Source organism: Myotis lucifugus, unplaced genomic scaffold, assembly GCF_000147115.1.
Source record: "Myotis lucifugus unplaced genomic scaffold, Myoluc2.0 scaffold_420, whole genome shotgun sequence".
Taxonomy (NCBI): domain Eukaryota; kingdom Metazoa; phylum Chordata; class Mammalia; order Chiroptera; family Vespertilionidae; genus Myotis; species Myotis lucifugus.
The window spans coordinates 213,566-237,421 of record NW_005871468.1 but is presented as its reverse complement, the minus strand read 5'-3'; the positions used below and the strand labels follow the sequence as shown (position 1 = coordinate 237,421).

The following is a 23,856-nucleotide window of genomic DNA, read 5'->3' as shown; positions in this document are numbered from 1 at the left end:
TGACCTCTACTGACTCTTGTGGGAACTAAGCATGGAAAGGATGGAGGTGGAAAGGATGATCAAAAGGATGAATAGAAGGCAGTTCTGAATCGCAGCAGGCAACCCCTCACACACTTCGGTCCAGAATCCCTGCTATCTCTGATTTCAACCTGAGGCCCGTATAGGTATCCTGCTGCTCACCCTCCATCTCTAAACTGAGCTCATCACATTAGGATTGGGGTTGGAAAAAGCCTTGGAGTTTTAATTGATGATCCAAGAAATGAAAAAGGTAGTCACAAGGTTTTTAAAAAGAGAAAAAGAGAGATAATATGAAACAGCAAAATCCTTTCTTTCCTTATCCCTCCCCCCAGTCAAAGAACTCCCACTCAAAAATAACAGAGCACACAGAAAGGAAAGTATAATTTATATGTACAACCAATAAACCTGATACAGAAGAGGGGATTGGGACAGACCAGGAGTGAGTGTGAAGAGAGACTGGGGAATGGCCAGCAAGAAAGTGAAGGGGCAGCGAAGAGGAAGTGGAGGGTTCGCCATGCAAACTGCCACTCTCCTCAGCCCCTCCTGGGGAAGAGGGTGTGCGTGCCCGTGTCTCCCTAGCCTGCTCTCCATTATTTTTCTCTGGTCCTCAAAGCAAGTAGCCTCCTGACTAGGCCCCCTGCCTCACACACTCAGATTTAGTCCGTATTCAGGCCTTCAGGAGAAAGGGGAGAAGTCCTCAAAGAACCTGAGCCCCAGAGCTGGGGGTTCCCCCAGCATCTGGCCCATTGTGTTCTCTCCCGCCCTTTCTAGGTCACCTGGGTCCCTAGGTCAGATTGGGGAGCGCCTCTTTGGCTTGAGGGGGTGTCGCCCAACCATTACTCTCTTTGTAGGGGTGGTTCTTGGCCCCTGTGGAGGGGGTAAGATGCCCAACACAAGATGCCAGTACACAGGAGGTAACTGAGCCAGTGAATGGCGCCTTTATTCTGAGGCGGAACAGCAATTGACTCCCTTTAACTGCTCCACACTCTATTTCAGGAGAGGTAAGGGAAGGAAACATGCAGCCACCCCTCCTCTTCCCTTTCTCTCTGCCAGGGCTCATGGTCATCCTTATCTAAAGTTCCCTTCCTCTCTTCAAAGCTCCTTTCCTCCACCGGAAGTTTCTAAAGGCCAGGCAGTGCTAATCCCCCACCTCTGCACAAGATGGAGCTCATCCTGCAGGAATAAAGGCTCCACCTCTTACCTCCCACAACCATTTATTGGGAAGCTGTGTATGTTTGGCAGTGGAGGATAAAGGTTCTTGGAAGACCCTGCTAACCAATTCCCACCCAGACCTCTTCTCACCAGCACAGTCTTCAAAGCATGGTGGGAAAGATGTGTGGGAGTGGAGAGAGACAAAGGGCCCTTCTTGAAAAGAGGAGTCAGAGAGAGGGGCAAAGGGGCTCCTAGCCCAGCGGTGGCCCAGCGGGTGGGGAAGGCGGAGGATTGGCAGCAGACCCCAGAGTCTGAGCTGGGGGTCGGCCTCGGGCACGGGGCCTGGGTGAAGGGCAGGCCTGGGATCCAGTCAGTCGTCTATACAGATCACCTCCCCGGCTCGGGGCTCCTTCCGATCCAGCCCGTCTGACACTAATGCCCCCACCATTTCCTTCTCCTTCTTCACCAGCACTGGAGGGCCGTTGGTGGCGGCTGTTAGGAAAGGGGATAAGGAAGTCAAATCCCTACTTCACTCCCAAACATCACTTTCTGACAATAGTATATTCTCGTTCTCTCTCTCTTTTTTGTAAATGATTTCAGAGAGAGGAACGGAGAGGGAGAGAGGGTTAGAAAATCACCAAGGAGCCTTGCCAGCATGGCTCAGTGGTTGAGCATCAACCTCTGAACCAGGAAGTCATGGTTTGATTCTCGGGGGGCATATGCCCAGGTTGGGGTCCGATCCTCAGTGTGGGGCGTGCAGGAGGCAGCCAATTGATGATTCTCTCATTACTGATATTTCTGGCTCTCCCTCTCCCTTCCTCTCTGAAATCAATAAAGATATATTAAAAAAAAAACACAAAAACAAAAAATATCAATAATGAGAGAGAATCATTGATCAGCTACCTCCTGCTCGCCCCAACTGGGGATCAAGCATGACCTCCTGGTTCATGGGTTGACACTCAACGACTGAGCCACAATGGCCAGGCAGTACATTCTCATTTCTAAGTCACCTCATGCCACTTGCAATTGTCCAGGGTAGGGGTGGTAAGACCAGAGCAAACACCTCTCCCTGAGGTCCCCCCTTGTGCCGCATGATGGAACACATGCTCCAACTCTCACTATACCCCCTTCTCATTCACTTTCTCTTTCTCTGAAGTAGCCCAGATGGAGGAGGCTCAGGTAAGAGATAGCAAGCTGCTGAACCACTGAAACCCTGGATGAGGTTTTTTGAGCAAGGAAGTGGAAGAGAAGCTAAGAAAGGGGTGGGAAGAATAAACCCCAGAACAACTCCATTCCATAAAACACTGGGTACTTCCAAGGAAATGAGATGGGCTGGAGCAGTAAAGGATAGCCGAGCAGGGAAAAGCGTGGAAAAGGAGAAATGAGAGGGAGTCAGCTGACCTGTGATGAAGGACCCTGCAGGCATCTGGCTGTAATTGGCGCCTCCGGCGGCCAGAGCCCCTACGGGAGCGGTGCTGAAGGCCGCCCCGTACCCCGGAGGTGTAGCGTAGGGACCCGGGGGAAAGACCTGCAATAGAGAGGGAACCCAAGTTAGAGAGTCCACAGTCTGAAAGGAAATAAGCTGAAGGGAAAACTTTAAGGACAAATTCTAGAACTACTGAGGGGTATAACATACAGGAGACTCGAGGGTGATGAGAATACTAGAGTAAGTCGTTTTCCATATTGTATAGGATTCAATGTAAGTATGTATACCAACAGGGAGAAGGGAATTAGAGGGAAAGGAGGTTACCGGTGTGGGGTGAGGCTCCGTGCCCTTGCTGGCCAGCCGGCTGAGGATGCTGCGCTCGGACATCTGAAGGCGGGCTGCGATGGGGGGTATTCGAGACAGCGTGGCCGGCAGGCGGGTCACGTCTGCCTTCATGTCGCTCAGCAACTCCTCCAGCTGGTTCAGAACTGGGGCCCGGGCCACGGAGAAAGAAGGGCAAGAGAGAGACAGGGAAAGGGAGAGATGGAGCCAGGAAAAGAGATGAAGAGGCAGATGGACAGATAAAGTCAGAAAAAGAGAGCGAGAGGACACAGATGTCAAAGAACCAGAGAAGAAGAAAAGGATAGAAGTACACAGAAAAAGAGCGACTCAGTGAGTGGGTAAGTGTCAGGTAAAGAGGCAGAGAGACCAGATCATCACAGAGATAGATGGAGAGAGAAGCAGGAAAAGAGAATATGGAGAAGAGGAGGATAGGGGAGGACATTGGAAGACATAGGGGCGGGGAGTTGTCAGAACATCCCATACTGTAAGAAGGAAGTTTTGGGGTTGGGGATGATAGGGAGGAAATAGGAGGCGTGGGGAGGTGGTAAGTGGTGTCAAAGATTTAAGGATCAAGGTTTTAATATGTTAGGGGGGAGGGAGGTTTGAGGGTCAGCATTAGGAATTAAAACAGGAATCAAAGGGTCCAGGAGTCAATGACTACATCAGATAGAATTAGATGGTTAAAGGGCTTTGGAATTTGATATTTTATTTTCAAGGTAAGAAGGTTTGGGAGGAAGGGTTGAAGGTCAAAGGGAAGTTTCATGGGGTAAGGTCAGAGGGTGGGATGGTGGTAGTTTCCGCCTCGTGGGGTGAATGAGATCTGAGGAATGTGATTTGTGGGACTGGGGATAAGGATTTTTGTGGCTCTACACAGGCCAAGGCCCCAGAGAGGGTGCTATGGGCAGTATGGCAAGCATGTGGGTCAGTGAAGATCTACCCTTTGGAGGGGATGGGGCACAGTCTCATGGAGTTCTGGGGAGAAAGTCCCTCTCTTAAGCACTGATGTGAATGCTATTAGGCAAGGATGAGAGTTGGCTGCACAAACTCTAGTGGCTAAAAGCCAGGTGGGTTTAGGGGTGGGTTTAGAGGTCAGAGGGGGTTGGTTCAGAGGGTAAAGGGGTCAGAGGGGTGGGAAGATTTTGAGGGGTGCGGGGTGAAGACTTACGCAGCGTTGTGGGCCCTCCCCCCGCGCGGGGGCCGCCGCGGCCCTTACCCTTGTGCAGTACGGCGTTGGCCGGCTTGTTCCCCGCCAGCGACTCCTTGGAGAGGTGCTGGTGGCTCTCAGCCAGGCACTCGGCCTCGGCGAAGCGGGCGTGGAGGGCCATGGCGGGGTGCGCCGGCTCCTGTGATAGGTTCAGGTAGGCCGCCCGCCGAAGCTGCTCCTCAATCACCAGCGCCTGCTCCAGGAGCTGGGGGCGGGGGGAGAGGGAGTTAGTGCAGGGTCTGCCAGCAGCGGGTGAGCGGACAGCGAGCCAGACTGGAGACCACACTGCTCTCACTGCTGGCCCAGGGCATCCCCACTCCACACCAATACCGACCCCAGCACCAACCCCGATCCAGACCACAGCCACAAACACAAGCTTACACTCCAGTCTTGGCCTCAAGCATCACCACCACCCTCAAGGTGTTAACCTTCCCTACAGTCCAACCAGATCGGGCCCACCTCTCACCCAACACTGTTCCTTTTGTTCCTCATGCCCACCTTGAATCTCCGGGCCAGAAACTTATTTTTCATCTCCAGAAAGTTCCCCTTATTGGCTTCAGTTTTAAATGGCTCATTGATAATGGCAAACTGAGTATCATTCTGGATGTCCTGCCACCGTGCATAGCCATGGCTGCCAATGAAGGAAGAGGACCATCAAGGAATTTAACCGGGAGGGACTGGGCACTATGCCCCCCTCTCTGGGTGTGGACTCCTCTTCCCTGTAACTCCCCTCTCTCTAGGCTGTAGGAACCTTTTTTATCTTGTATTTGTATCAAAGGATACAGAACAATCCCAGCCAGAAGCCAATAGTCATGTCTTCGGTGCCAGATTTCATTGAGTTTCCCCGAGGAAATAGCTGCCCGTTCCTCATTCTGCCACAGTGTGTGAAGCTCTGAAAAGAGGATGGAAGACAGATGAGGCATCAGGAATTTTCAAACCACATCCAATCCCACAAACAGGTAGAGATGAGGGACCTGAATAGTGGTGGAGGACACTAGGGCTCCTTATGAGGGACAGGTCAAGGTTAGAGCAGGGTTAGAATAAAAGTAGTTACAAACAAGGTTCGAGTCAGAATTAAGAATAAAGGTAGAGCCCAGCCGGCATGGCTCAGTAGTCGAGCGTCAACCTATGAACCAGGAGGTCAGGGTTTGATTCCTGGTCAGGGCACATGGCCAGTGTGGGGCATGTAGGAGGCAGCCGATCAGCGATTCTCTCTCATCATTGATGTTTCTCTCTCTCCCTCTCCCTTTCTCGCTGAAATCAATAAAAAAATATAGAAATAAATAAATAAATAAATAAAGGTAGAATTAAAGACAACTTTAGAGTTAAGAGTACAGACAGTCCTTGGGTTACATTGGACTAGACTTAGGTTGTTTCGTGGTTACGTCGCCATCTCCCATTTACTTATATAAAAAAAAAAGATTCTGTAATTTCAACGTACATATGTGCTTTATGTTTTTTATTATTTATTTACCACAAGTAAAGGTCAGGAATTGTTATCTTTGTTTTAATTTTTTTTTACTATTTCACTTCATTACTGCTGTGTATGTGCTCCATGTGAGTGACGTACGTGCTTATGTAGGTGGGTTCCGACTTACAGCGAAAATCGTGTTACATCGCGTCGTAGGAACGGATCTCGGATGTAACCTGAGGACCTACTGTGTACTTAAGAAGGACTGAGGGCAAGGAGTAGAGACAGTATGTATCATTTCATTGGCAATTACTTGGAACTAAGGCCTCAGGCAGAAAGAGAAACCCCATGAGGATGAGCAAATCCCAGTGAAAAATAGGTGTTAGGAAGAGACACCCACCCACCTGTAAAGCCACCGTCTGCAATGTTGAACATGAACCGTGGCTTCTCTGCCTTCTCTTCACGTCGCCCAGTGGATCGTGGCTCGTCTCGAGGCCCAGATCGAAGCTCCCGGCCGCCTTTAGCATCTTCTGCTGGGCAGATGGGACAGAGCTCACACCTGAGGAGTGTCCTTCCAGACCCCACAACTACTCCCTGTGCTCTGCTGGAACTTGGAGCAGCAACCCACCCAGGTGCCAGGCATTTGGTCCCCCAGACTCCACCTCCCCTGATTCCCTCAGGTTCCCACGTGTCCAGTCCTTCCACCCATTACCTCTCTTGCCCAAATCCCCTGTTTCCCCCTCTGGCCTCTCCCTGTGTTCCTGTCCATCCAACGGCTTCTCCTCCCCCCTCTCTCCTGGCGTCGACTCTGTGGCTGTGGGAGGGGGTAAGGGACAGGAAGGGAGAATGTCACCCTCATTCCCTGAACCCAGAAGAGGGAACCCCCAAATTCTAAGCCCATCACCCCTAAGTCCATGCACCCACCTGACTTCTCTCTGTCCCCCCGGTACCCAGGTTCAGGCTCCATCTCTCCAGCTACCCCTGGCTCCTCATCCTCTAGAGGAATCTTCCTTGACTCCAGCCGTTCCCCGAGCGATAGGGCTGGGCTGGGGGCATCCGCCTGGAAGACAATGAATCTGGATGAACTAGAGGGTTCCCAGACACCTGACCTTCAAGACCGCCCTTCCTTCTCCTTAGAGGAGCCAGGTAGCCACACACCTCTGTCTCCATCTTCTCCCCAATTTTGCTATTCTTCTCTGGCTTCTCCTCCTGGTTTTCAGCTTCATCCTTCTCAAGTGGTGTCCTTATGCCATCTCCCTTCTCACTTGGAGCTGGAGTAGCTACAGGGGGAAGGCAGAGTGAGAAGGCAGAAACTCCCCACCGTGACTCCAATCCCTCTGTGTCTGGCCCCATCCGATACTGGCCTCATCTCCATCTCTCCAACTATGCTGCCCCATTACCAGGTTTAGAGGTGCAGGGACTGTTGGCAGCAGAAGCCTCGGGGGTGGTGGGAGACGTTTTGGTAGGAGAGGAGGCTCTGGAGGAGCGCTTGGAGTCAGCACTGGGGTCAGGCATCAGCTCAGGCATCGACCAGCGCCCATTGATGTGCTCAAACTCTTGTACCTGAGGGGAGAGGGAGCGTCACAGACACAGGATCTGCTTCAGGCAACGGACACCAAGGAGCCCCAGTCCCCCCATCTCATCTTGAACCAGCCTGAGTCTGGAACTCAGGGACGCAAGACAGAGGAAGGACAGGGGCCAGGCAGCCAGCTTGGCCCTTTTGGTGAGGGGAAGACTGTACCTTATTTTTTAAAATAATTCTTTATTGTTGAAAGTATTACATATGTCCCTCTCTCCCCCCATTGACCCCCTCCAACCTGCCCCAGACCCAGGCCCTAACCGCCCCACTGTCTGTGTGCATGGGCCATGTGATACCTTCTTCTTGACGAGAGACATGACTCCAATGCGGGTCAATACTTGCTGGCGACTCAGGCCCTCCCGAGGGACCCCGTCAGCAAATGTTTCAGAGCCGTCTGCCCCGGGCTCACAGAGATGGCGCATGAACAAAGACACGTAGGCCCTAAGAACCATGGGGATTGAAGGTGGGTTAGAAGAGCCTTAAGAAGGACAGGGGTTACAGAACCCCTGAACCCTAAGTTCCTGAGGTGCCTCCAGGGGTCCTCCTGAGCCTCTCCAAATCCTAAACCCCCATCTGCCCCTCCCCTTGTTCTTCCACTGTCCCCTTGGCTTTGGTACTTCATTCCTAGGCCCCATCAGTCAGCTCCTCATCCTTTCCACCAGCTCCCCTGCCCGGTTAATGGCCAAATAAATGTGAGGCAAGGACAGTCTAGGTGAGGCTCCTCTCGTAACCACCTCTCCCATGGGGAGGAAGCCCGGCCTCTCTACTCTCAGCTCGTCTGAGGGGAGGTGGGTCAGACTAAGCCCACCTCCCAGGAAACCGAGCTAGGACTGTTGTACGGCAGGGAGCGTGATGGTCAGCTGAGTAAGATCACATCATATGGGGGCCAAGAGGAAGAAGGTCACACCCAAAGCTCTTACTCTTTCATCCAACTCTGTCCCGTATCACCCACACTCACTTGAACTCTTTCTCAGTCTTGCCCCTTAGGTCTCGCACCAGCCACTGAGTGGTGAAGGCATCCTGCGGTGGCATCCCCCAGCGCATCACGGCATTGAGGAACGCCTTCCGCTGACGGGTGTTGAAGCCCAACACCTAGGGAGAGGAGGAAGTGGGTGATGATGTCCAGGCTTCTCATTTCTTGGTCCCTTCTCCCTCAGTGACTCAATTTCCAACCCCAGCTTTCATTCTCTCCGTAGGGAACTCTGGGGCGCCTGGGCCCAGCTCTCACCTCAATGTTGCCCCCAACGCGAGCCAGCAGTGGAGGCAGTGGCTTATCTTTTTCATTCCGGAGCTGCCTCTTTGACTGTCGACGCCCTGGACAGGGATGACCCCAGCAAGTAGATCCATTACTTCTTCCACCCCCCAGTCCTGCCAACACCCCATTCCCACAAGATAAAGAACTCGGGGAGGCCTGTGACATGTCTGAGGCACTTCTAATTGTCTTCCAAGCACTTTCAGAACTACTAACTCAGTAGGTGTAAAAGAATCAAGTCATATTGAAAATTTACTATTAAATATTTGATGCAAGCAAGATTACTGATGGGACTGTAAAATGATGTAACCTTTCATTTAGGCATCTAAGCCTGTGTGGTTATATACTCCAAATTTTAACAGTGGTGAGGTTAGGGATATTTCTTTCTTTCTGCTCATCTGTAATCTTTACTTTATCTTTAAAAAAAAGGCATTTATTTATATAAAAACTGGGCTTAGCGGACAATAGGAAGTGAAATGAGAAGAGATGTGGTAGAAAGTCAGGAAAGTAGATGCCACCTTCAGGACGCTCATCAAAGTCTTCATCCTCCTCCTCTGATCCCACTGAGTATTCTGACTGGTTATCTGCAAGGGGAAAGGACTCAGTGGTCAGGGATGGCTCCCTGGACAAGCCCTTTCCTCCTGGATGCCTCCTGGGGATGCTGGACGACGGTCCGCAGTCTGACTTCAAAGCCATATATCCTGAACCATGTCCACTTACCACACACCTTGTCTCTGATCCCTCCTGAATCCTGTGTAACCCACTTTAAACAAGGACTCCTGGGTGTCCATAGGAACCCCCCACAAACACCAAATAGTTTAGATCGCTTGCAAATCTACCTGGCCTCTGGGTAGCTCCTGATCCTTCCTAATCTCTTTCCCCTTTAAGAAAGAAGGCCCAACTTCTAGGCCTCTCTCTTTCCTACTGAATGTCCCCAGCCTCGGGCCCTTCCTCAGCACTATTTGCTTCTCAGGTCCTGCACTGGGGGGTGGGGGTGGGGGTGGGGGGAGGGCAGTCCTCACCTTGGTCCTCTTGAGCAGCATCATTGTAGTTAACTTGCTTGCGAACCCGCTTGCCTTTGCCGAGATTCCGGGCGAGGTCTTCCTGCTGTTGCTCATAGTGATGCCTCAGCAGCTTTTCCCAGTAGTCAGGATCCACATTCTCCTCCTGCTTGATGATCTCCCGTTCGATCTCCTCAATCTGAACAGCAGCAGAATGAATGCTGGTGGCTTCCTGCTTCACCCAGTCCTTTCCCCTCCTGCCTCCTAGATCTCAACTCTGCATAAATTTTCTGGACATTGCACATTCCCTTTTCCTTATCTCTTACCTTCAATACGCTTCTCCTTGTTATTTCCCTTTCAAAACCTCTCCTCTAGTGCCCTCTGCGTCCCTCCTGCTCTGACTCAGAAAGTGCAGTGCTTTCTGTGCCTACGTCTTTCTCCACAGTCCAATTTGACCCTTTAGACCAAGAAGTTGTTTGTGGTTCACTACTGCTCTTTGCTGGGCACTAAGATAAAAGATCAGATAAAAAACAAGAGGAAAGGGATCCTCCTACTTTGAGGTCCAGTAAAGGAAACCGCCCTTCAGAGTTGGCCTGGGACAGACAGTACCGACCTCGCCCCAGCTGCTCACCTTGTCTTCCTCCCGCACCACATACTGGGCCACCTTGAAGGAACTGAGATATTCGTTCATATTCTGCACATCAGTGTCTTCGGTTGCATCCTGGTTTCGGTCCAACAGCCGAGCGATGGCCTCATTGTCATAGTGAATCACACTGCTATCCTCCTCCTTGTTCTCCCCTGGTGGAGATGGGGAACAAGAGGGAACTCCTGAGTTCCAACCAAAATCTCGGGCAGAACTTTACAAAGATCAAAGGAAAGCATTCCACTTTGCTTCCCTTCCACAGGAGCTCTGGAGAAGGCCCTTCCCTGGAAGTCAATGTAGTGATTTGTTGTTTTCAACCCTACATGAAAGGACAGGGCCAACTTTCTCCACAGACTGAACAGAACAGTTTTTCTTCAAGGGTTTCAGAAGAGAAGTGCTCACGGGAGAGCAGGGGCCAGTTTGAAGAAGTTGCAAAAGAAGTTCTCACCCTCGTTTTCATCCTTGAATAGTTCTTCGGTGCCGAATTTGAGGATGTCATCCAGCTCCTGCTTGGACATGGAGCCCGCCTTGGAGCCCAGCCCAGGACGCACTACCAGATGTGTCAGCATCATCTTTCTCTTGGCCACTTGTGTGATTCGCTCTTCCACTGATGCACGCGTCACAAACCGGTAAATCATTACTTTGTTGGCCTGGCCGATTCGATGAGCGCGGCTAAAGGCCTGCGGGAGTGGGAGAAAGTGAGGACGGGCCAGGGGAGTGGCAGAGGAAATGCCATCAACATGCTCAGGAAAGGAGGCCGGCAAGGAAGTCTTCTATCTGTCCCCCCAGAGGTTTATTTGTGTGTTTTTTTGTTGTTAATCAATTCCATTGATTTTTAGGGAGAGTAAGAGAGGGAAGGACACAGAGAAAAATCAATGTGAGAGAAACACATCGATTTGTTGCCTCCTGCATGAGCCCAACTAGGGCCTGGGCCGGGGAGGAGCCTGCAACCAAGGTACGTGACCTTGACTGGAATCGAACCCAGGACCCTTTGTCTGCAGGCCGACGTTCTATCCACTGAGCAAAACTGGCTAGGGGCCCCCAGAGGTTTATTTCTGACCCCAGAACATGACACCCTCCTCCATGAACCAATGCCTCCTTGCCAAATGGTGCAGAAGCTCTAGGAGGCGAGTTCTCACCTGGATGTCATTATGAGGGTTCCAGTCAGAATCGAAGATGATGACAGTGTCTGCAGTGGCCAGATTGATGCCCAAGCCCCCAGCTCGGGTGGACAGGAGGAAGCAGAATTGTTGGGCCCCAGGAGCTAGGAGGCATGAATCGGGAGACAAGGCTTTTCTTGTAGCCAGCAATTCAGTCTACCTGTTCCTAGATATTCCCTGACTACAAACAACCATGTCCCCAACTCAAAAGCCCACGTGGCTTATATACTCCCAGAAGAGGCCCCTCCCAGCCCAGGGACCTATGCACTGGCTTCTCAGGCCTCCCACGCAGTGGGACCAAGGCATCTCCCCGCTTACCATTGAATCTATCAATGGCCTCCTGCCTCAGGGCACCAGTGATGCCACCATCGATGCGCTCATACTTGTAGCCTTCGTAGTCTAAGAAATCCTCTAGCAAGTCTAACATTTTGGTCATCTAGAGCAAGGGAAAAGAAGAGTCCAGAATGAGGAGGTAGTGGGGTGTGCCCTGGCTGTTCTGACTATCCCTTTACTTTCCCTCAACCCCAATCTTTACCCTTGTCTCCCTGCACTCCTATGCTCCCCTGGTGCTGCTTCCCCCAGGCCCCCTCTCATTCCACATTCTTGTCATGATTTCTTCTTGATTTCAGATCATTTCTCCTAAGGCAGAGACTCTTCTCTGAGACCCACGAAAAGTACCCTTTGTAATACTTTTAGCGAAAAATAAAAAAAAAATAAAAAAAAAAAACCCACAAAAGGGAAATCAAAAAAAAAAAAATAAGATTTCCCAAAGGTCTGCCTCTCCTCCCCTCTCCAATGAGGTTAAGAAATAGAAATAGCTACCAGTCCCCAGAGACCTCCTTGAAGAGGCAGATGGTTCACCCTCCCATTCTCTCCATGAGGCTTAAAAGAAATTGACTACAATTTCCAAAGAACAGGGACCAGGGTCCAAGAGGAACTTAGCTATCCCAGAAACTTGAGGGTGCAATCTCCTAATCTCTCACACCATGGCAGGCACAGAACCAGGTAAGGGATTAGTCTGATGGCGAGAATGAAGAACAGGGCTGGGTCACCTGTGAGAAGATGAGTACTCTGTGTCCTTGCTCCTTTAGCTTCCGCAGCATCTTCTGCAGCAGCATGAGCTTCCCAGACGACTTAATAAGTGCCCCACCTTCATAAGCCCCACTGGGGAGTTTTGGGGACTCCTGTAAAAGAGGGAGAAAGGAGGAGAGGATAAGGAAACATACCCCTATATTCTAACTGTGCCTAGGAAAGCTAGAAGCCCAAATCCAGCCTCCACACCTTTTAAATTCCTACTCCTCTCAGAAATCCAGTCCCAGCTTCAGCCCTGTGCTCAACACCTCCCACTGTTAGAAAGCCAGGCATGTACTCATCAGTTCCCAGCTCTTGTATCTACCATAGCAGCCACAGGAAAGAGGTATGGATGGTTGCAGCACTTCTTAAGATCCATCATGATGTTAAGCAGTGACACTTGGTTCCCACCGCCTCGTGAATTCAAGGCCTCAAAATTTCGAGTCAGGATATACTTGTAGTATTTCCTGAAGACCGGGGTTGAGGGTAGAGAAGAGACACAATAAAATAAATGATTATGATGTTGCACTTGATCACCAACTCTTGGAAAGCTGCCGACAAATGCCCAACCCCTGGTCCAGGTAACCCGCCTTGCAGCTCACTTCTGCATGGGACTCAGCTCCACTCGAACGATGAGCTCTGTCTTGGCTGGCATGTTCTTAAAGACATCAGCCTTGAGCCTCCGAAGCATATGTGGCCCCAGCAAATCATGCAGTTTTTTAATCTGGTCTTCTTTGGATATGTCTGCAAACTCCTCCAGGAAGCCCTCCAGGTTGCTAGTAGCCAGGAGGAGATGTGAACAGCTGTCAGGTTCTTTGCCTCTGACCTCAAGCTCTATTCTTCACTTCAGATGAACCCTCTACCCACTTGTTTCAGCCCCCCCACCCCTCTCATTTCTGCAGACTACCCTAAGGAGCTACTTACTTAAACCTTTCTGGGGTGAGGAAGTTCAGCAGATGAAAAAGCTCTTCCAGATTATTTTGCAATGGAGTCCCTGTTAGCAGTAACTTATGATCTATCTTGTAGCCATTGAGGACCCTGAAAAACTAGAAAATGGGACAAGAAGACAGGAGAAAGGGCCCATCAGTGGCAAATGGTTGGCCCACAGTATCAACCTTTTCCTGCCTCCAGCTTCCATTCCCTCCAGGATCAGAGGCTCCAAGTCCCTAGTCCTCACCCTCTTCCAACCTGGACTTCTCCCAGAGGATCTCCGGCATCTTGCCTCCTGGACTACAGAGAAGCCCCTGGTACTTAGTATTTTAGGGTTAAGGCAAGTCGGAGTCCACACCTCGAGTTTCCGAGGCCTGAGCGTCGCACTCACCTTGGACTGGTTGTTCTTGAGTCGATGGGCCTCATCCACCACGAGGCAGGCCCAGCGGATGGAGCCGAGCGCTGCCTGATCAATGGTGATCAACTCATACGATGTCAGGAGAACATGGAACTTCACCTGCGCCTCCCTCTGCCAACACAACATTATCCATTCGGCCGCCACCCGACACCCCAGCCCCTAGACCCCCATTTTCTACCAAGGCACCCTGTCCTGACCCTGACTGCCAAAGGGACTGTTATCCTGTCCTCCAACTTTGGCTCCATGCAGGGATCACGGAACATGGCCCCCAAACTTTCACCACATGTCCAGTACGGACAGATCCATGTTCACCCCTGGGAGTACCTACTACATCTCCAGGGCAGGAATGCAGAGAGGTGAGGGTGGGTAAAGGAGGAATAAAGAAACTAAAATCCTGGTTGGGGCAAAGAAATGACAGATTTGAGTGTCTAAGAGGATATGAAGCAGAGGGGCTTACCTTCATCTTAAAGGCTTTCTTGCCGCCTTTGATGGCATTATCTTCAAAGGAAAACTCATTCTCACGAATGATGGCCCGGCTGTCCTTGTCACCCGTGTATGTCACCACATAAAACTTGGGTGCCCACATCTGGAACTCCCGCTCCCAATTAATGATGGTAGAGAGCGGGGCACTCACCAGGAAGGGACCCTTTGTGTGGCCCTGGGAGTAGAGGGTAGGGGGGACCATTAGTCTAGGTTGTATACCCCAGTCCTCTGCCTGTCACCCCCTCCCCCCCTCTGCCCTCATCCTCCATTCCCTCATTCCCCAGTCCAGGCGAGGCCTCAGCCTGGCTTCCCCCTCAGGAGCCCCAGAATTCAGCACCTCCTTATAGAGTGAGTAGAGGAAGACGATGGTTTGTATGGTCTTGCCCAGCCCCATCTCATCAGCCAGAATGGTGTCGGTGCCCTGGGCCCATGAGAAACGTAGCCAATTCAACCCTTCCAGCTGATACATGTGCAGTGTGCCTCCAGTGGCTGTGATAAACCGTGGCTGAGTCTCATATTTCACTGTAGGCTGTAGAGTTAAGAAGTCAAAAAGCTCAAGGGAACTGTCAGCTGTCTTGGTCTCCTCCTCTGCCCTCCTCCCTGGCACTGATACCAAGTTGGGTCACAATTCCCTTTACCATAGCCAGAGCTCATGAAAGTTCTAGTCTTTAGTCCCTCCCCCTCATTCCTTAAAACAACACCCAGCAGCCCTGTGGGGAAGGAAACTGGTGGAAGAGTCCCATGTGCTTCTGTCTCTAGTGGCCCTCTCACTCTTATGCCAAAATTCCTAGCCACTCCTGGGGCAAGACTGAATATTGAAGAAAGAGCTACTATTCAAAGAAGCTGTTGAAACTCTGGGAAGTTCTGTCAGTAGCCCCTGGGAAATGTTCAATCAGCATGGCTCCAGAAATGAGAGAAAAGCCAAGTGAGAGGACTTACGTCGTTAGTAGGAGAATTGGGAGGCCCATCACCCTGCAGCTCCTTCTTCTTCTTCTTATACTTTCGGGGCTGGGCGGGGTCCTCTCCCATAATTAGTTCTCTGGGAAAAGAGTGGGTCCTGAGTGAGGCCTGGTTCTTGGTACCCTCCCTCTTCTGGACTCATTCCAGACCTATCTCCCACTTCCCATAATCTACATATTCTCCCATTTCCTTTCTCCCAGGCTTGTACCCTCACCCTTAGATTTCACCTCTACAGCGAACGCTCCTTACCCCTGAGCATCCTCTATCTCATTATTCAGGCTAAATCATACTTCTGTTCCACACACTGCCTCTTCACCAACCCCACCCCCAACTACCTAACCCAGGTTCCCAATGTCCTAAATTCTAGAGTAGGTCTGTCCCTACTGTACCTCATTTTATGCTCAAAGTTTAGCTTTTATGCCTCTATCCTCTGACTCCCTCTAACTCCTGACATAGCTCCCTTACCGGTGTCTCCAGTAGCTTTGCTTATGGTCTTCATATTCAGGGATATTCATTTCATCTTCCTCCCACGTGGACTGGTCATATGGCAAGTCCCTCCATTTTACTAAATAGTGGTAATTTCCCTTTTTATCCACACTGTGGGACAGGAGGAGGAAAATAATATGGACCACAAGTAGGAAATAATCATAATAAACACAATTATCAGCAAACATGCATAATTTGTCACTTAATCCACAATGTTGGCCACTAAAAGGGAATTCAGAATGGCTGAAATACTACCTTAACTTTTTCAGAATGGCTTCCTAAAAACCAACTATCAAAAAACACCCCTGGGGCCCTCGCTAGTTTGGCGCTGTGGATAGAGCGTTGGCCTTGGGACGGAAGGGTCTCAGGTTCAATTCCAGTCGAAGACACATACCTTGGTTGCAGGCTAGATCCTGGCCCTGGTTGGGGAATGTGTAGGAGGCAACCAAGTGATGTGTCTCTCTCACATCGATGTTTCTCTTTGTCTCTCCCCTCCCCTTCTACTCTCTCTATATACCAATGGAAAAAATATTCTCGAGTGAGGATTAACAAAAAAAAACACCCACCCCTGGGCTTCAATATCACTTGTTCATCCAATCAGTATTTACTAAGCATCTACTATATGCCAGGCACTGGTGAGTCAGGAGTGAACAGAAGAGACAAATGATTCTATTCTCATGGAGCTCATATTCTACTGGGGAAGGCAATAATGAAACAAAAAATAAATTATAGCACTAGGCAGTAATAAGTACTATGAAGAAAGAAATACTAAAAGCACTGTATTTAGTAGAAATACTAAAAACATGTTTTTCATGTTTTGCTTTCATGCCCTGATCCCCAGACTCACGTGTCATTTCCTGTGCTATTAGAGATTAAAGGAAGCAATGGCAAAAAGTCAGTGCTGGGCTGGGCTTTCCCCCTGGAGTCTTTCATCCTCATAGAGGAAACAAGGCCAGAAGGGCTGGGGCTGCAGCAGGAGTTACTCAGATAGATCAATTATTTGGTTAATTAACAAATGCTAACATGCGGCCATACTTCCAAGAAGAAGGGTGGCATATCCCAGGACCAAGGCCTTCCCAGGGACCAAGAATTCACCTGTGGTTGATGATACGGTGGACCGTCATCCACTCTGGCTTGATGCCAAAACGATAGTATTTCTCCTCCATCTCAGCATAGTGCGGATCTTTCACCTTGCGCTTGTCACTCTTCCCATCATCCTCACCAGAGCCATAGTCTAGGGGTGGGGGCTCATCCATGTCATTCTTCCGTTGGTAGTTTCGGTACATTACCAAGTGGAAGATTTCCAGCTGATGGGGCACAGAGGATGGTGGGGAAGAGATAATCCTACCATCCCAGAGAGCAAAGGGAAGAAGGAAGAAGCCACCAGGGGAAGTGCATGGAAAAGGGAGCGATGAAAGAGATGGGATGAGACACACAAATTAAAGCTAAAGCAGGAGAATACAATGAAACAGAACAGAGTCAGGATGTGTGTGGGGATGTAATAAGCAAAGGAGGCGGGGAATAGGTTTATTGAGATTGAGACTATAGCCCGGCCAGCGGGCTCAGTGGTTTAGCATCGACTATGAACCAGGAGGTCACGGTTTGATTCCCGGTCTGGACATATGCCTGGGTTGTGGGCTCAATCCCCAGTCTAGGGCATGCAGGAGGCAGCTGATCGATGATTCTCTCTCACCACTGATGTTCTGTCTCTCCCTTCCCCTTCCTTTCTGAAACCAATAAAAATATATTTTAAAAAAATTGAGAATATTGCCCTACCCGGTTTGGCTCAGTGGATAGAGCATCGGCCTACGGACTCAAGGGTCCCAGGTTCGATTCTGGTCAAGGGCATGTACCTTGGTTGCGGGCACATCCGCAGTAGGGGGTGTGCAGGAGGCAGCTGATCGATGATGTTTCTCTCTCATCGATGTTTCTAATCTCTATCCCTCTCCCTTCCTCTCTGTAAAAAATCAATAAAATATATTTTTTTTTAAAAATTGAGAATATAGGTAAAACACGGTTAAAGTTAGATAAGAGATGGGATTAAGGAAGACTATGTTATATCTGAGGGAAGAAATCTAATAAAAACTGAGAGAAAGGACTAGAGACCAAGAACACCACATTTGCAAACTAAGAAAGTAGGTATGGTGTGAGGGCCTAAGGCTTGATGTGAGAGAAAGCAAAATCTGTGTATTTGGAAGAACAGAAAATAGAGGGTGTGAGAGAGAGAATTGCAACAAATGGAGTCACAGGACAGCGGGCAGGGAAAGGCCCTTGTACCTGAAGCTCCTTGGCCCAGGAGCAGTGCCAGTAGGACAGTCCTACCCACTTGACAAAGAACTCTCGCTCTGATCTGCCTTGAAGAGGACGAGGAGGGGGGGCATCTGGATTCCCGTCTACCTGTGGGGGGGCCGGCACTGCCACCGGCGGTTCCCCCCACCGCCAATGCAGGATCTTCTGCACACGGCCTTTCAGCATGGGGCACTTCAGATGGACACACACGAGGAGGAAAGAAAAAGGCAGAAAGAGCCCATCATTAGAGTAGGAGAGGGACCCACAAGGGAATCTAGGGCTAAGTGTGGGGGAGAGCAGAGGAAGAGCTAACCGTTTGGGACCCAGAGATGGGAAAGGAGTCAGGGCTGACAGTAAACACTGAGAGATGGGTACACTCACTGTGCATCGGGGACACAGCCATTCACCGTTGGGGATGTCAGGCAGGGGTGGGTTTAGACAATGAATGTGGTAGGAGGAGATGCAAGCGTCACAGCACAAGAGCTCCCCACCATCCTTGCACACACGGCAGTACTCCATGTGATCGTCTTCTTCTTCCTTCTCCCCTTCTTCCTCTCCCTCCTCTTCATATTCCTCCTCCTCTTCCTTGGCCTCCCACTGTACCCCCTCCTTCTCCTGGGAGGCCAAGGACAGACACAGACATAGACAGAAGAAAGGAAATAGGAGTGAGATTGGAAGACAGAGGCAAGGACAGGACACCTAAACCCTAGAAGTGCCTGGAAGACTGGTGGGAACAAAGACACAGGATGTCTCAGTTTCTAAAAATGTTGATTTGGGGAGCAAAGGGATGGGGAGAGAAACAAACTAGAATCCTGGTCACTTAAACATGTTACTGAGAAGGCCAGGCATCTGGGCATAACCAAGGGGGAAAAGACGGGTGGGTCCCTGAGATGCTGGCACCAGGTACTCACACAGTGGGGGCAGCTCCATTTGCCCTCAGGAGCCCGGTCAAGCTCAGGATCAAGGCAGACGAGGTGGTAGGCACGGGGGCAGGTGTCGCACAGAATAATTTCCCCACCCTGCTGGCACACCTCACAGTAATCCTGGTGATCCGTCTCGTAGCCATCAACCTCCTCCTCCCCGGCCACTGCAGGACAGCCCAGGACTGTCATATACCCCCGTGGAGGCAAAGGAACAGAGAAAGAAAGAGGGATTGGGGAGGGGGGAGGGGGGAGGGAAGGGAGAGAGACAGAGAGAGAGAGAGAAGGGTTGAATACAGAATTCAAAATTGAAAATAAGAAAGACAACGAAGGAATGAAAGGAAAGCAAATTGACAAGGTCACACACAACTGACAGCCCTTACCCTTCTTCTTCTTTCTTCCTGGCCGGCCTCTCTTTAGTTTCTTGGTGCGGACAGGGCCATCAGGACGGCCTGAGGCACTGTGGACACTGCCACTATCCAGGTCTGACTCCTCAGCCTCTGGCTCGGGGCCCTCATCACTCTGAAAAACATACTGCCCATAGCCCCATGGCTGTCAGGGAGGTTGACTTGATTTTACTCCCCTCCCCAGGCCTCTGGCTCCCACTTCAGCTTCCCTCACAGACCCCTGTGTCTGGACACCTGCCCCACCCCCGCCCCAAACCTTGACACCATGAAGGCGTATAGTGAACAGGGAAGGGCCACTCACTGAGCCTTTCTTCCTCTTGCCACCCAGAAGCCCTAGTTTGATTTTGAGTGGTGTCATCTTCTTTCCCCGAAGCTTCTTGCGTCCGTCAGGCACTCGGGGGCTCTTACTCCGCCTCTTATGGCCGGGACCTGAATGGGGAGTGGCAATGAGGGAGGAGAAGCAGAGGTCATGACCTCCTGGGATAACAGAAGTCACAGGGATCCTTTCTGTGGGTTCTGATTTCACGGAGAACCCTTCCTGGAGAACATTTCTCCTGCAGCAATCAGGACTGAGAGGACAAGAGTTCTAGACTATAATTTGAGGACATGTGTCTTGGAGGGTGGGGTGACAGTTGTTCAAAGAGGGTTTCTCACCTTTGCCCTCTTTGGTTTTGGCTCTTCGGATGGGTGGGGGTTGGATATCAGCAGCAGGTGGGAGTGGAAGGGCAGGGGATCCGGAAGGTGCTATGGGGGTGGCCGATGAGACAGCAGCTGACACCTGCTCAGCTACAGCTGCGGCTGCTGCAGCCGCTGCTGCTGCCACAGCTGCTGCCGACCCCTTGAAGGGGTTATTGGCACTGAACTCTCTCCACTTGGCCCCAAGGATGGTCATCATCTTCGACATTGGGATCTTAGGATTCTTCTTAGCAATCAGGGGCCTGTAAACATACAAGGAACCTTTTACAGATGTTCTGGGAATATTGCCATTTCCCCTTATCAACTAAGTCTATGTACAAACTAGGATTCCTGAGTGGCGACAGTATGTCTATTAAGAATAACATCAACTTGAAAATAAATAAAAAGTTTAAAGAAAATGGTTAAATAAGACAGAAAAGGTATTTAAAAAAATAGAAAAAGCAAAATAAAATTTAAATGCACAGAAGATAATGATAAAACAAAAATGATATAAAAATTCTTTACTTTTGAATATTACTTTACATTTCATAAAATACTTTCAAATACATTACACTTTTTTTGTTGTTGTTAATCCTCACCTAGGACATTTTTCCATTGATTATTTTAAAGAGAGCGTGGAAGGGAGGGAGGAGTCAGAGAAACATCAATGTGAGAGACACACACACCGATTGGTTGCCTCCCGCACACACCCCAAACCAGGGCCTGGGATTGAGCCTGCAACTGAGGTATGTGCCCTTGACCAGAATCGAACCTGGGACCTTCAGTCTGCAGGCCAACGCTCTATCCACTGAGCCAAACTGGCTATGGCCATCACACCTTATTTTATCCTCACAATAATACTATGAGTTGCTATGATTCTCTGAATTTTCTAACAAGTTCCATGAGCCCTGATGAAGGATCCCATCAGGTGGAGTCTGATGGGCCACGCTCTTGCGGGGATATGGGTGATTGTCTGTAGCAGTGAGGTAGGTGAGACAATAGTACTTAATAACAGCTACCAGGTATTGAATGCTCCCTAGGAGCCAGGCACTGACTGTACTAAGCTTTCCATTCATTATCCCATCAAATCAGGACAAGACCCCTGTGAGGCACATACTATGACATCCCTATTTTACACGTGTGTAGTAACTTGCCAAGATACAAGGACCTGAACCTCAGTAGGCTGCCTCCAGCGCATTAAACTGCTATGTTAAAGTGCCTGCTCCCTAAAAGGCATCTCTGCTCTACTCTGCTTTACCTGGGAGCCATAGAAGCTCAGGTCCTGCTGCTAGCAATGCATCCTCCATTATTACTGGGGCCTAAAGTAGGGGCAGAGGACCGGATAACTGAGCAAAGAAAATGGAGGCATGCTGATGCTCCCTCTCAGCTGCCGTCTAGAGAGAAGTCATACAGGAGAAACTGGAACTCTTGTCAGTCCTCACTATGTTTTGTCACTAGAGCATTTTCTAACCTGGTGTTGGAATTGTGACACTCCCCCACCTGTGAAGGGCTCCTGACTGTGGTCGTTGGATCCTTAGAAGTCTAGGAATTCCCTAAAATTACATTGGAATTTTGTGTGTGTGCGCGCTGTGAATTTCTTTGGAGACCAGTTTCTTAGCTTTTATCAGATTTCAGAGGGGCCAGGGCCTCCCCAAAATAAGAAGTGTCTATTCTCAAGGACTCTCCAGTCCCGCCGCACCTCATGAACTGGCTAAAGGCTTTGTAGTTGGTAAGCGTGTGGTAATCCTCCTCCGAGAACACATGCTCCACGTCCTCCAGGCCCCAGGTGAGAAGCAGAGTTGCTGATGACTTCTGCTCTACCTGCTGGGAGACACCAGGCTTTAGTGAGGCTGAGTTGGTGCTTCTCCAGGCCCTCGCCTAGGCCCAGGGAAGCTGGTGGGCCCTACCTACCGGCCCACCAGCTTCACTGGGATTACTGTTACATGTCCCCATTCAACAAAACAAACTCCCCCCTCCTGCCATAATGACCTCGCTATTGAGAAAGTGGCCCCTTTGGGGGGACTTCCCTCCCCCATTTCGCATTAAAGATCTTTTTCCTCCCCCTCACTCCCTAATTCTGCTCACCTTTGGCCCTCCATCTCCCTCCCTTTTTTCCGCGCTTTGGCCCCATTTCCCCTTTTTTTCCGGTGCTTCCGTCTCCCGCTTCCGACCTGGTCCAGTTCCATACTCACTGCCTCCACTCTCCGACTTCTCCCGGTACTCATCTCGCTCAGAGCCAAATTCCTCTTCACTGTCCTAAGGGAGAGAAATAAAAATAACATTTCTCCAGCCCTACCATGTGCCAGGAACTGTTCGTAGCACATAATACATACTGTCTCTTTTAATCTTCACAACAATCCTATGAGACAGTAACTAATCTATTTGCATCCATGTTTGTGTTGTGTGTGTTTCTGCAGATGAGGAAACTGAGGCACAGAGCGCTAAATAAACTGCCCAAGAAGACAGAGGACTGCTAGGCTCCAAGTTCATGCAGTCTACCTCCTGGGCCTGTGCTTTCAACTGCTTCTCTCTGTTGCTAAGGCAAGTTACATAGAAAACGAGGCTCTTCCCCGTTTGTAGTAAGTGCAGTTAGGGTCCCAGATACATGAGATACAGGCCAGCAAGAGGTGCGGGGAGGTTGGCGGTGTGTGTGTGTGGGGGGGGCGGGGGGGGGATGGAGGGGGGGTAAGTCAGGACCAGAAACAATTTAGGCCTCTGGGAATGGGTCTCCTGAGCCTTACTGTAGAGACAGAAGTCTTTAACACTTACAAGCTTCTTGCGTTTTCGGGGTTTTCCTGGCTTGTTCTCCTTCTGCTTCTTGGGTCCTCGTTTTCTCTTCTTCACACCCAATGCTGAAGGCAGCAGTCGAATGTCATCCTTATCTTTGGAGCAGAGAATAACAGAAAAACCTAAGCTTCTAGGTTCCCGGTCTATGCAGCCCCTTGACCTCACCCTTCCTAACTCCCTGGGTTCCTACTTCCCACTCTCTAGGAACTCCAGCGTTAACTCCTCCGAACCTTGACTCTTTCCACTGGATGCAAACAGAGTCTTTTAAGTACTCTGGGATGCTCTGGTTCTGAATGGGAGGTCAAGGGTCAGAAGGAAAGAGCAGCCAAACCACTCCCTTCTCTCCCCTCCCACTAACAAGGGACCAGGCTCTAGGTCATGGGCTCCGACTGTGGCAGGTCCTTTCAGTCGCCGCCAGGGCTCCTCCTGCCTTCCAGAACCTCACTCAGCCAGCTGGCATCCTGCCCAGGAACTGGGGAAGCCATGCCCAGCTGCTGGCCTGGCCCGACCCCAGCACTTGGAGTGGGGAGACACAAGCTGGCAGCTCCCTAAGCCAGATGCTGAGAAGGGAGAGCCAAAGGTGGACACCTGGGTTCTCACTCTAACACCCTGGGGCCCTTCACATCCTTTTTGTGAAGAGGGAGGCCTCTATATTCCTGCAGATGATCACCCAGCCTTCTGTCACCCCAACACAGCCCTGGAGGAAAAGAAATTATCAGCTGGTCACTTTCACTTCTGGCCCCCAGGTTCATAGTTTCTGGCTCCTTCATCACACCCTAAACCTACAGTAGAAAGTGTCCACAATTATCTAAATACTAGAGGCCCAGTGCACGAAATTCGTGCATGGGTAGGGTCCCTAGGCTTGGCCAGCAATCAAGGCTGATCGGGGCCTTCTGGCTGCCGGCTGGGGCCTTCCTTCGTTCTGCGCCGCCCCCTGCTGGTCAGCACAAGTCATAGCTAGCAATCAAACTCCTGGTGGAACTCCCAAGGGGACACTTTGCACATTAGCCTTTTATATATATACTAGAGGCCTGATGCATGAAATTCATGCATGGGTAGGGTCCCTAAGCCTGGCCGGTGATCAGGGCAGATCTGTGGAGCGACCCGGCCCTTGGCCTGGCCTGAGGGATCGGGCCGAAACCAGCTCTCTGACATCCCCCGAGGGGTCCTGGATCATGAGAGGGTGCAGGCCACCGCAAAAGGACCCCACCAGTGCATGACTGGGGCTGGGGAGGGACCATG

At 50.5% G+C, this 23,856-nt stretch overlaps 1 protein-coding gene and 1 non-coding gene across 3 annotated transcripts in view; both read right to left on the bottom strand.

Moving 5' to 3' along the window:
- Window positions 1-386: 386 nt before the first annotated feature.
- Window positions 387-23,856, bottom strand: part of CHD3 (chromodomain helicase DNA binding protein 3) — a 24,646-nt gene continuing 1,176 nt past the window's right edge. For both annotated transcript variants that reach the window (XM_014467939.2, XM_014467938.2), the window contains exons 2-40: window positions 22,597-22,709; window positions 21,913-22,083; window positions 21,527-21,651; window positions 19,807-20,090; window positions 19,454-19,581; window positions 19,129-19,279; window positions 18,737-18,930; window positions 18,207-18,440; window positions 17,814-18,017; window positions 16,632-16,843; window positions 15,516-15,647; window positions 15,030-15,129; window positions 14,428-14,619; window positions 14,065-14,265; window positions 13,581-13,718; window positions 13,184-13,305; window positions 12,862-13,035; window positions 12,585-12,726; window positions 12,241-12,372; window positions 11,507-11,624; window positions 11,168-11,292; window positions 10,477-10,708; window positions 10,017-10,183; window positions 9,407-9,584; window positions 8,903-8,968; window positions 8,361-8,446; window positions 8,091-8,224; window positions 7,429-7,573; window positions 6,954-7,116; window positions 6,712-6,833; window positions 6,478-6,613; window positions 6,266-6,367; window positions 5,958-6,083; window positions 4,926-5,034; window positions 4,641-4,773; window positions 4,152-4,347; window positions 2,921-3,084; window positions 2,572-2,698; window positions 387-1,662 (exon numbers count right to left, since the gene is read on the bottom strand). In XM_014467939.2, coding sequence (XP_014323425.1) covers window positions 1,541-1,662; window positions 2,572-2,698; window positions 2,921-3,084; window positions 4,152-4,347; window positions 4,641-4,773; window positions 4,926-5,034; window positions 5,958-6,083; window positions 6,266-6,367; window positions 6,478-6,613; window positions 6,712-6,833; window positions 6,954-7,116; window positions 7,429-7,573; window positions 8,091-8,224; window positions 8,361-8,446; window positions 8,903-8,968; window positions 9,407-9,584; window positions 10,017-10,183; window positions 10,477-10,708; window positions 11,168-11,292; window positions 11,507-11,624; window positions 12,241-12,372; window positions 12,585-12,726; window positions 12,862-13,035; window positions 13,184-13,305; window positions 13,581-13,718; window positions 14,065-14,265; window positions 14,428-14,619; window positions 15,030-15,129; window positions 15,516-15,647; window positions 16,632-16,843; window positions 17,814-18,017; window positions 18,207-18,440; window positions 18,737-18,930; window positions 19,129-19,279; window positions 19,454-19,581; window positions 19,807-20,090; window positions 21,527-21,531 — 5,496 coding nt within the window. In that variant the 5' untranslated portion in view covers window positions 21,532-21,651; window positions 21,913-22,083; window positions 22,597-22,709 and the 3' untranslated portion in view covers window positions 387-1,540. The remainder of the gene's footprint in view (window positions 1,663-2,571; window positions 2,699-2,920; window positions 3,085-4,151; window positions 4,348-4,640; window positions 4,774-4,925; window positions 5,035-5,957; window positions 6,084-6,265; window positions 6,368-6,477; window positions 6,614-6,711; window positions 6,834-6,953; window positions 7,117-7,428; window positions 7,574-8,090; window positions 8,225-8,360; window positions 8,447-8,902; window positions 8,969-9,406; window positions 9,585-10,016; window positions 10,184-10,476; window positions 10,709-11,167; window positions 11,293-11,506; window positions 11,625-12,240; window positions 12,373-12,584; window positions 12,727-12,861; window positions 13,036-13,183; window positions 13,306-13,580; window positions 13,719-14,064; window positions 14,266-14,427; window positions 14,620-15,029; window positions 15,130-15,515; window positions 15,648-16,631; window positions 16,844-17,813; window positions 18,018-18,206; window positions 18,441-18,736; window positions 18,931-19,128; window positions 19,280-19,453; window positions 19,582-19,806; window positions 20,091-21,526; window positions 21,652-21,912; window positions 22,084-22,596; window positions 22,710-23,856) is intronic.
- Window positions 7,821-7,959, bottom strand: LOC111823204. Its single transcript, XR_002826216.1, has one exon.